The sequence below is a fragment of the Echinops telfairi genome, unplaced genomic scaffold (assembly GCF_000313985.2).
Source record: "Echinops telfairi isolate 266 unplaced genomic scaffold, ASM31398v2 ScPeMD7_7459;HRSCAF=8497, whole genome shotgun sequence".
In the NCBI taxonomy this organism is placed as follows: Eukaryota; Metazoa; Chordata; class Mammalia; order Afrosoricida; family Tenrecidae; genus Echinops; species Echinops telfairi.
This window is the reverse complement of record NW_022111359.1, coordinates 1249774-1261433: the sequence shown is the minus strand read 5'-3', so window position 1 is coordinate 1261433 and position 11660 is coordinate 1249774. Positions and strand designations below refer to the sequence as shown.

The window sequence follows — 11660 nt, the reverse complement described above, 5'->3', positions numbered from 1 at the left end:
GAGAGCAAATGTTTTGAGAATGGTGAGGGTAACACATGCTCAAATGTGCTTTATTCAATTGATGAATGTATGGATGGTGATAAGAGTTGTCTGAGCCCCCAATAAAATGATTTTTTTAAAAAGAAGACGAAATACCAGTCTTTAGGGAAGGAGCAAATGCTCCATAAAGCAAAAGGTCTGCAACATCGAGGGGAAGCAGAATGAGATGAACGCAGTGGCTGCTACAGTGGTGAGGATGGTGCAGGAGAGAGCAGTGGTCTGTTCCCTTGCACCAAGGGTCACTATGAATAGGAAGCAACCACACAGAAACTAAACACAGACAAGTGATATTTGGTTACTTTTCCTCAAAGCATGTTTTATTCCTTAAACCTTTTGAGGTGTTCCTACCTAGGTGTAGGAAGATGACATAGCACTTTGGGGCAAAGATGCAGCCTAGAAGCCCCACACTGGAGGCTAAGATGGAGAAGACCTCCACAGCCACCATGACCTTCCCCTGGGTGCTGTGGTAGACAGGGAGGAAGGTCACCCAGACACTGCAGAACCCCAGCATGCTGAAGGTCAGGAACTTGGCCTCATTGAAGGTGTCAGGCAGGTTTCTGGCCTGGTAAGCCAAGAAAAATGTCCCCAGGGCCAAGAAGCCCAGGAATCCCAGCACACAGTAGAAAGCAGTGGTTGAACCCTTATTGCACACAATGATGATGCTTCTGGGCTCTGAGTGTGTGTCTATGTCCACAAAAGGCGGAGAGGTTCCCAGCCATGCCCCACAGATAATCAGTTGGATGAAGGAGCAGATAGGAACCACAGCATTAGGAGCCCCAGACAGCAGCAACCGCCTCAGGGTTCTTCCAGGTGTCAGGGCCTTGAATGCCAGGATCACAGTGATGGTTTTGGCCAAAACAGCGGAAATGGCCACAGTGAACACAACCCCAAAGGTGATTTGCCGGAGGAGGCAGGTGGCTGTGTTGGGACGGCCAATGAAGAGTAAGGAGCAGAGGAAGCAGTGGAGGAGGGAGAGGAGCAGGACATAGCTGAGGGCCCGGTTGTTGGCCTTGACTATGGGGGAGTCTCGATGCTTCACAAAGACCCACAAGACCCCTGCAGTGATGACAGAGAAGCCCAGAGCTGTACAGGCCAGAGCCATCCCCAAGGGATCTTCATAAGCCAGGAAGGTCACCATTTTGGGCAGACAGCGGTTCCTCTCCATGTTGGGATACTGACTTTGAGGGCACTCCATACATGTATCACTGTCTGGTGAGAAAAGTGAAATGGAGTTTAAAGAAACAAAGGAAAAACTTATTTCAAAGCATAGACGGTCCTGGGTAGAAGGGATTGTGTTTTGAAATTTTCATCTTCACCTTATCTGGAAACTCCCTATTTCTTTGTGTAAACCCAAATCAGCTCTCTATGAAGAATTATGTGACATTTTAAAACAGTCCTTGTTAGCGGCCTTGTGTGGACTCCACCCATGGCCTTGTGTTAGCGGCCTTGTGTGGACTCCACTCATGGCCTTGTGTGGACTCCACCCATGGCCTTGTGTTAGCGGCCTTGTGTGGACTCCACCCATGGCCTTGTGTTAGTGGCCTTCTGTGGACTCCACCCAGGAGGGCCGAACAAAACTGTGCTCCAGGTGGTTTTCTGTGGGGAGCAGAAGGATTTCTCTCAAGCTGTCTCCCCCAAAATATGCACCAGCCTTAGCTGCTTGAGAATGAGTGTACACAGGGCGGTCAGCGAAAGTAGGTCAGAGGTTAGTCTCCTTAACATCAGCCATCTAGAGCACCAAGACTGTATAGTCTGACTCACCCTAAGTAGGGCCCATCCCTTCTGCTATTGTTCCCTTGAAGCAGTGCCCAAAGGCAAGCCCAGGACCACTCTAAGATGACTAAGTTCATCGAGTCCAGGGTCCACCCATCTTGCCACACATGTTACCCTATTCCCTCCCTTTTTTATTGTGTGTTCACCCCTAGGTCATCCCCCTCCTATTACTTGTATTGCCTGTGCAACCCCTCCCTATGATGTAGGTTGTTGTCTGCTATCAGGGGGCTTGCATGCCTCCCAGGGTAGTAAATGTCTGTTTTATTGTATGAGACACCAGAGTGATCAAACCCGCCCAAGGATGAATTATACAGCCCCTTTCTGTGATGTATGATTCTGTCATCAGATCACCCTAAAGTGATAAAATGGCATGGTTAGCAAGAAAGAGGGAGCGAGCTCCTGAGCCAGAGAGGCGTTTCCCAGCTCTGGGGCTGGAGGCTCTCCCCGATTCCCGGGGCCCTCTGTGGCTCTCGGGCCAGGAGAGGCTCCCCGGGTTCTCAGTCCCTGAGGCTGCTCCTGCTCTCATAGCAGGGTTCCCCCCACGAGGGCCACCAAGCAGGGTGGAGGTGAGCAATGCTACCATATAATGTGTCTAACTGTATTATTGTAATATCTCTCATGCTCTCGATGACTTTAATATAATACTTATATATCTCAACCATACAATTGTGCTTACTTGAACTCATGGGTAGTATTAGTAGTAGCGGTGGGGGCTGGCCCCTCACCCCCATCACATTTAATTTAATATTACAGTTTTCTGTAACTGTGATCTCATGGACATAGATTGGCGAATCTCTCTTCTGAGGTACCTTTTGAGAAAATTCAGAATGTGCTTTAGTGCTTACCGCCTGTGCCACCCAGGGACTTCAGGAGGCTGGGTAGAAGTGAGTGAAGCTGACTGTGGTATTTTGTCAATTCCTACCTGTTTGATTAGATATTTCTCCCTCTGGACATGCAATACAATCAAAACAGCAACTAGGCTTCCACTTCTGAGGGATTTTCATGAATCCCGCATCACAGCTATTGCTACACACAGAGTGAGGAGTCTGTAAGAAAGAAACCAATGATAATAGTTCAGTAGTCTTGTACGAGTCGATCATATTACCTTAGACTATGATCACAGTGCATAACGGTGTTTGGTTTTCTTTAGTGATCCTGTCTCATCAGGGCCCGAATTAACCTGCATCACAATGACACTACTCCTATAGCACACAGTAGAACAGCCCCATCAGGATCTAAGTCTGTATTCTTTAAGGAAGTGGATCAGCAGGGCTTCCTCTGTTGGAGCCACTGTAGGTTCCCATCACCACCCTTTCAGTTAGCGTACAATATGTTAACTGTTGCACCACCAGCCTTATAGTAAATAAAAAGTTGTTTTTGAGACACCCTGCACAATTTGACCCTGCTGGGTGTGTACAGTGAAGTCAAGCAAAATAACGATTCATCCTTAGGGTGCAAGTTAAACAGAATAAAATTGAGTTTTACAGAAAAAAAGAAAGTCAGGAAATTTGATTTGATTTTTATATGCATGCTATCATAAGTCGGGGTCACCCAAATCTACTCTCTACTAGTTCGGTCCACGTGAGGCCCTGCAACAATGGGCTCAAGAATAGAAACAACTGTGAGGATGGAGCAGGGCTGAGAGAGCAGCGTTTCCTTCTGGTGTACACGTGGTTGCTATGGGTTGGAACTGACTTGATGGTCTCTGTCAACGACCACAAGGCTATGGGACACAAAGTCCTTGTAGTCAACTACTAACTGAAAGGTGGGCTGAATGAAGCCACCGCACATCACCCCAGAAAGCAGCAGATCTCCTTCCTTAAAGGTCAGAGCCAAGGGACCTCTATGGGATTTATAAGAATATACAGGACTCAGAATTAACTGGACAAAATTGGGTTTGAGGTTTGATTGTTTTTTATAGTTGGGGTTGAAGTTCATGGATTTCAAACAATAAACCCAACCAAAATCAACGAGTACTCTCTGAACTTACCGAGCAATGGCTAAATTGAATTTTTAAATTAGTTCATTTTGATGAATCATTAGTATCCACTGTGTTAGTGTGATATATCAAACATTTCTATATTATTTGTATTATATATTCTATACATATATATCCCTCAATTTTATTCTGACAAGTGGTGGCACATGCACTCAATACTAACACAACCACTAAAAAGCAAAGAATAAAATTTGACCGCCTGCCTCTGTTAACATTACAGCCTAGAAAGCCTAGGGAGTAATTCTACACTGTAACACCTGGGGTTCCCTTAATTCAAGGTGGTCCCTCATATCCGTTAGAGAGAGAGAGAGAGAGACCATATCCACCAACAGAGATTTTGTAATGAGTTAAGTGGCCAGAGAATTATTCTCATGAATTGTTTCTGCTTTGGGATATATATGAAGAATTCATCCAAACCTCCGTGAATCCAAAAGCCCATTCTATCAGCTCCTCCTGGATCATCAAACCTTGACCATGAGGACCCTGGGGGATGAACTCTCCCACTTTCATGGGAAGGCGAAGAGCACCAGGGAAGTTCAGAAAGTTCAGAATCTCATATCGTGACACGCAGTTTCTGTTCTCATTCAGGGAGACATGTTCTCCAGCACTGTTTTCCAGCTCAGCGTTTTTTAAGAAGGGGTGGAGCTAAAGGAGAGAAATCATTAAGAAAGGAGATGAACATGGGCGTTAGAGACAAAAAATTCAGGTGTGCACTAAAGTTATGTGTAGTTGCCAAGCAGTGACACAGTTTTCTTCATGTGTGTCTATGTCCCTTTCTGAACAGGTATCATGTCGGGATGCTCACCGATGATTCTGCATGTTCTGGAAGAGCACTCTGTCCGCCCCCAGATAAATAAAATCTTCAACCCATAACAATTAAGCAATTGTGTTTCACAACAAAACTAGGTGTTAAGAGAATGAACGGCTACATCTGGTTTTCTTCTTCATACTTGCCAGACTATTTGGGGATTTTTTGTTCTTTTCCATAGAGAGGCTGAGTAAGTTGGAATCACCAACATTTAGGGTAGTAGCTTAGAGAAAATCAAATAATTTGTGCTACCTATGCCTCAGGAATAGTTCCTATACCTTTCTAGAAAATTTCCCTTCTGGTGACTCTATTAGGAATCAAGATCGTCAACCCCAATCATCGGTTTTCACAGAGCTCCTGAAAAGATTCATCAAATGCAGGAAGAGACAAAGATTCCTTGTCAATAGACAGTTGAATGTAGATGTATGGATTCTTTCTGGAGTTTTAATTCCTTTGGTCTATATGTCTACTATGGTCCCCGTGTGCTGTGATGGTTAAGCATCAGGCTGCTATCCACATGGTCGGCAGTTCAAAACCACCAGCAGCTCTAAGGGAGAAAGACTGGGCTTTCGACTTCCATAAACAGTTACATTTTCATAAACCCACAGAAGGTCAATTGAGTCAGCATTGATTCAGTGGTAGTGAGTTTGAGATATATCTGTGATCATAATTGTTGACTTCCATCCCATTCACCTCTCTGTGGATTATTGGGCTAGCAGGCTCTCTACCAGAAAAGAAACTCACTGCCAGCCAGTGATTCAAGTGCATTCTCAGAAAATCCAGTGTGGTCAAAGTGATTCTGACTCATAGAGATCAGCGAAGAATTTCACCTATGAATTTTTAAGGCTATAACCGGTTACAGGAGTCTAAAGCTCATCTTTCTCCATTAGGGCATCTAGTGGCTTCGATTGCTGATCTTGTAATTAGCTGGGAAACACAGAACCCACTATGCCTCTGGGGTCCTGTTCAGATTCATATCAATGCTATTTAGGGTTTTTGAGGTTGTAAATCTGTATGAGACTATAAAGCTTTGCATTCCTTCTGTGGAGGGACTGGTGGATTTGAACAACACATGCTTTAATTTCCATACTTCTTTAGAATGATTTGAAATTAGGAAATATTACTCATTCCTTAATCTTGAGGACTAAATTAGATTACAAAAATAAAACTCACTGCCATCGTGTCAATGCTAAATCATAACTACTGTACTGTTTACAGGAGGAGAAAGCTCAGCCTTTATCCTGCTGGTGGTTTCAAACTGCTGACCATTTGATTCACAGCCCAATGGTAACCACTATGCCACCAAGGTCGAATCATAACATTTTAACTCTGCAAATTAAATCGCACCTACTAACAAGCCCTTTGTATGAATCACTTGCAAAGGACGTTTTACCTGCCAAGGGAGAAGCACATGGTGTTCTGCTTCCATCTGGTCCCTAGTTTCCTCGCCCATTAAAATCATGTCATGCAGGGCATGGGCCACCAGGTGGACAGCATTATAGAGATCGTTGGTGGATTTCATTAGGGTCGTGTCTAATTTTCCCTCAGTCAATGAGTCCAAGGAGGCATTGGGTAGGCACACAGAAATTTCCCCACAGACAGTTCCTGCAAGTGAGCAATCAAAAAGGTAGAGCCAGTACTGGGTAAGGAAAAAGTCTTCTGGGTATTTGGAAGGGGTCACTGTCCTGAGAAAGTGTTTGAAACCAGGTATCTCAGAGTCCTGGTGTGAAAAGAAGAGAGTCCCATGGAAAATATCCCATAAATAAGCAGCTGGTAAGAAAGAAAAATCCCACTGGGATGTAATGATCCATATCTTGTGAGTTATTAAATTATAGTCATCGATGAATCTCATAGTTACTAATATACTGATCTCACCATAAATGATGAATGCATTTGCAGATGATTTCATGACTCTGGGAAGGTAGGTCACATCTCTTGGGGTGTTGATTATGTTGGTCACGGGAACTTTTTCTATGAGTGCCACACACACACCTTTCATGGTCATCTCTTTCCTAAGGTCCCAAATGAACTGTTCGCCTTTTGTGTCATCTGGCACTAGGATGCCAACCCAGGTCCATCCAAAATGAATCAATAAGGAGGCCAGGCCCGCAGCCAGACAACTGTGATTGAGGGAAATTTGATAGAGAGAGGAAACCTGGTCCTTCGTTGTCAACAAAGGATCAAAAGTTCCGTAGGAGATCTGAACCAAAAGAGAGAAATATTCCGTGTGAGTTCTCAGAAGCAAAGTTAAAACCAGAACTGTAGTTCAACTCGATGCTGACTTGTAGTGATTTCATGTGTGCAAACCAGGGCTGCGCTCCACTGACTTTTCATCACTGTGACCATAGGGAGCAGAGGGTCAGGGACGCCATAGGTTGTGTGTGGGTGGGGGAGTGAAGTCAGACTCAGTAACAGAGAGCAGGACTGCCCCACAGGGTTTTCTAGGCTGGATCTTTCTGGGAACAGATGACAACGTCTTTCCCCCAGGGAGCAGCTAGTGAGGTGAAATTGCTGACCTCTCAGTTAGCAGCTTAGCCCTTAGCAGCTGGACGAACAGGGCTCCTGTAGCCACCCTTACACTGCTGAAGAGAACCCTGTGGGTATGAAGCAATATTCAGAATTAGATTTACTGCGTTCAAATGGTGACTCTATTGTGTGTAGCTGAATGACCTCAGACAAGTTAGATAACTACTGCGCATCATCGTTTGCGCATCTCTAATAGCTGTCCTAGTCATCGTAACCTGTCATTTCCTTACGATTGGGACTGAGTGTGTGAGCATATGGAAAGCATTTTAAAGTGCACTGAGGAGAACATTGTATCCTTCCCTAAGATGTGTGGGTGTGCTAACACTTACACCTCTGGACCCAGTCCGTTTTAGGAATCTGGTTGTCTGTTATGTTCATGAGCCTAAATCTGCAGGCCTTGTCCTAAGCCTGTCACTGCTCAGTGTTGTAAAGACCAGCACAGACACAGGTGCACAAACACAAATGTGGGCAAATGATTCCATGTGAGAATAGCCAAGGAATCAAGGAACAAAAACTGAAGCGAAACAAGTATTACCCCCAGAGTTGACAGACCGACAACCTCCCTCTAGAGTTAGTGCCCTGAATTCAGAGTCTAACTTCTAGTGTGAGAAATAAACATCTATTTTTCAAAACCCTTGCTTTGCCGTATTTGTTACCACTGCACTAAGTAACTAAGGCAATGCCTATACACTACAGCACACGGTTAGAAATCACAATTTTCAGTGGAAGATGAAATAAGAAACTTAATGAAGGGATCATGGAATTAATTCTTCCATTAGCGTGTTTATGCTTCGGCCTATTCCAGACAGCAAGTTTGCATGTCTGAGAGGATCTGAGTTACATAATTTCTAGAAGGCACTTTGGGTTGGCCTAGAAGCAACAGCAGTCTTTGGCAGATTTGTTCCTGTCCCAGTTTTTGACCGTTAAGAAGCAATTGGCAGTACTATGTCCCTCTTCTCTTCCACTTAAGTGGCAGGTGAAGCAAACTGAGGAAGGAAAGGTCCACTCCCCCAGTGCCTGTACCTGTGGTGTCCCGTAGAGTTCCAGCAGTGCCCCGGCTTGCTCCAAGAACTCAGAGGGTATTCCTGCAATGACTGCCATGTTCTTTGTGTGTGTGTGGCAGGTGTAATTAGGGATGGGGGGCTCCCCTTCGGACAGCCATCCGAGGACACTCTCCAGAGTTCTGAAAACACTAGGAATGACATTGTAGCGCCGGAAACCCAGGGATACGTTGGGGAGTATGAGGGGACTCCTGTTAATCTCCTCAATTGCAAAAAGAAATATCAGAACATAAGCATAATTTTGGAAGTTCAACCTGGAAAAGATCAAAAAAGTAAATGCACTTTAGAAGTAAAAAGGATACACTTCAACTCCTATCCAGGCCTCTATTTATTATGCTGCGCAGATATTCTGTGTTTTTTCAGAATTGAAGCTTTGTGGCAAGTCTGCATTGGCCAGGCCCAACAACAAGATTTTCCAAAAGTGTGTGCTTCCTGCGTGTCTCTGTGCTACGTTGTGTTAAGTCTCACTGCAGTCTAACCTTTTGCTGTTGACATCGCATTCTTAGTAGGCTACAGTCTAGCGTCTACACAAATTGGTTCTATACTGGGACGTACAAGGAAAAATCAATCTTGTGACTCACTGTATTGAGGTGTTTTGATTAAGAATCTGAAATATTTACCAGGCATGATTGTCCCAAACCAAGAGGAGCTATTGAAAGGTTTTCACTGAGATGTTCGTGCACAGAAAATGTTGTGTTTATAGCTTTGGGAATTCAGATTATGTGCATGCTGTTCCTAAAGCATCAGCAGGCTCAGACCTAACATCCCAGACTGGGAAAAGAGAGAAAGATTTCCTAAAGTGAGTTAATATTTAAAACGCATGAGTTAATTGGGGAGAAGGGATTACAAAGGCAGTCTTTCACTTGTACTTGTGTTTACATGTCAAACGCTGATATTTGGAGTTGACCCAGCCAACAGTGCTTTAGGAACATGGGAAGTAAAGAACTCGATAAAGTGAATGTTTGTGATCCACACAACGCACCCAGGCAGGACAGGGAGGCAAACAGAGAAAGCTTGGAGGAAGAACAGCTTCGGGACACACAGGAATCATCAGAATTTCTTTGGCGACGATGTCCACAGTCAGACAGCATGTGAACGAGCTCTGCGTGAACAATGCTTTGACTCTGATGATATCTTTCCCCTTGTGCAAACACCCTGTTTGTCCTCCAGATTGTTCCCCCATTCTTGACTGAAACTCGGTGCCCCCTAAGCTTCTCCACCAACCTTCCGAGTTGCCATTATGAATCTGATTTCATGTTCATAGTTCTTTACAAGAGCACATTGCTCAAGAGAGACTCTCTTTAACTATAAACATTAACCATTTCTTTTTGTTTGATTGCATTTAATGATGATTCAGAGGAAAGTTTGGGTTTAAGATTTAAAGGTAAAGATTATCTCGAGACAATAGGTTGAGGAGTTCACCCTATGGCTCCAGAGAGTATCCTCAGAATTTTTGAAAAATACACTTGTGATACAGTGTGCTTCATAATCTTATGGGACAGATCACCAGAAGCTGAGAAATTTCACCGGAAGACAGACCGTAGTCTTGGTAGTGGTAATTACACAATGAACAAGAAAGCATTTCACCATAGGACGGATTCTGCTTCTACATTTAGCCGACATCTGTTTTCTTCCAATCTGACAGAATCCTCCTACAGATTCAAAGTCTTGTCAAGTTTACAAACCCTGACAGGGACACATTGCCCAGTAAGCAGAAAACACAGGCTTCCTTGTTTCCTTCCTCATCTATAGTGCACATTTACTCATGCTGTTTCATATGCGGGCAAATCTGCATGAAATTGCTCACTGCAGACTAGTAAGTAAGCATAAGGGAGCTAGGCTTGCCGTGCTTGTCAGGGAATCTGTCCCTGGCCAGTGGAGAAAAGCAGTCTGAAATACATGGAGAATCCTGCCAGCCAGTGCTCTGCGGTCCTTGTCCCGTGACTCTCTCTGGCAGCTCTACGAAGATAAGAAGCCCTTGCTGCTGACACAGGCGCAGTGAGCTCCCTAGAGGGCCCCTTGGTGACTTCCCCCCAATTTGAAATCTGTATTAAAATGACTTTCCTTTAGCACTAAACTCCAGCCTAGATTCTCATCTGTTCAAATCCAGAGAGTCTAACGCCTCCCCCATGCCAAGTCAGGAATAGGACAGGGTCTATGGGTCCCGGGTGTGGGAGGTGAAGTCCCGGAGTGACACAGATGGTTAGTGTTTGGTGGCTAAGCAGAGTGTGAGGCTCAAATCGCCCAAGCAGTGCCATGGCAGGAAGGCTCGGTGATGTGCTTCTGTGGAAAATGCAACCAAGGGAACCCCGAGGAGTCGCTTCTACTCTGTAACACACGGGCTTCTGGAACTCAGAACTGTTTCAACAGCGACAAGTTTGGGTTTGTACAGGGGATCATGTTTTCTACTCTGAAGGAAAATACACCAAATGGAAAAGGGGAAAACGATTCCAAACGGTGACCAGAGTAAAAAGAGAACATCAGCTTTGGTGAAGGGGGGCATCAATGAAAATGAGGCCAATCTGCCAGGAGATAGGTAGACACAGGGGCTGCAACAAAATGTAGACACCTATCCAGGACCAAGACTGTGGTACAGCCCCCGCCCCCCAGCCAGAATTTCATTCTGCTGCACATAAGGCCACCCCAAGCCAGAGCAGACTCAACGTCATCCAAGCAAGAAAAGGGAAAACTTGTGAATCAAAACTCGGGGACAATCTCAATGTAGCTTTCATGTTCCCCATTCACACACAGACACACACAGACTTACAGGTTATATGTCACATTCTGTCTTGGACTGGTCACAAAAAATTTCCCCTGTGCTTCTGAGTTGTGTTTCAGCGTGTAGAGAGGGAAAAAGCCCCCCAGCACCAGATCCCCATCCCTGTAGACACTGGGCTGCATGTAGTCGAGGCAGTCCTTCAAGCTCATGGTGGGTTCCTGAGGAGGAAGCAGGCAGAGCAGAAGCAGAAAGAGCAGAGGGAGCATCCCAGCCACAACTCACCAGCCTGAGGCAGAGCCCTGAGTCCTTGGTGAACGTGGAGAAGATCTGGAGACTGGACAAGTCCGCCTTCTGCAGGGAAAAGCTGTAGCAGTGCAGGACACTGATGAGATTGCCCTCTCCCTCAGCCAAGGACACAAGACTGGCAGTTGCTCAGCAGGAGGGCAGTGCAGGAAGCCGAGAGCTCCAGATATATATCCTTCTGCCCTCCGTGCCACTGTGACCCCAGGTGCTGTGTCCTGCTCTTTCTCTCACTCCCTCCGTCCAGTCCCAAATGGCCACTTCTGAGGAAAGAACACCTGGGCCCCATCTTGCCCTGGGGCTCCCCATCTGAGACCTGTCCACTGTGTAAAAACACGGTTGAAAAACAAGCTCGCAAGAGTTCAGGGTAATTAGACAAGCATGTGGCCTTGAGCGCGGTGCTCTTTGAAGAATCTCCATGGACTCCAACTCAGA

At 45.4% G+C, this 11660-nt stretch overlaps 1 protein-coding gene across 1 annotated transcript; it reads right to left on the bottom strand.

The window, feature by feature from the left end:
- Positions 1–334: 334 nt before the first annotated feature.
- Positions 335–11134, bottom strand: LOC101661158 (vomeronasal type-2 receptor 26-like). The gene is made up of 6 exons (XM_013008411.1): positions 10974–11134; positions 8169–8460; positions 6013–6819; positions 4229–4456; positions 2735–2858; positions 335–1248 (listed from the first exon to the last, which is right to left on the bottom strand). The coding sequence occupies exons 1-6, from the start codon at positions 11132–11134 to the stop codon at positions 335–337; spliced, it is 2526 nt and encodes an 841-aa protein (XP_012863865.1).
- Between the last annotated feature and the right edge of the window lie 526 nt (positions 11135–11660).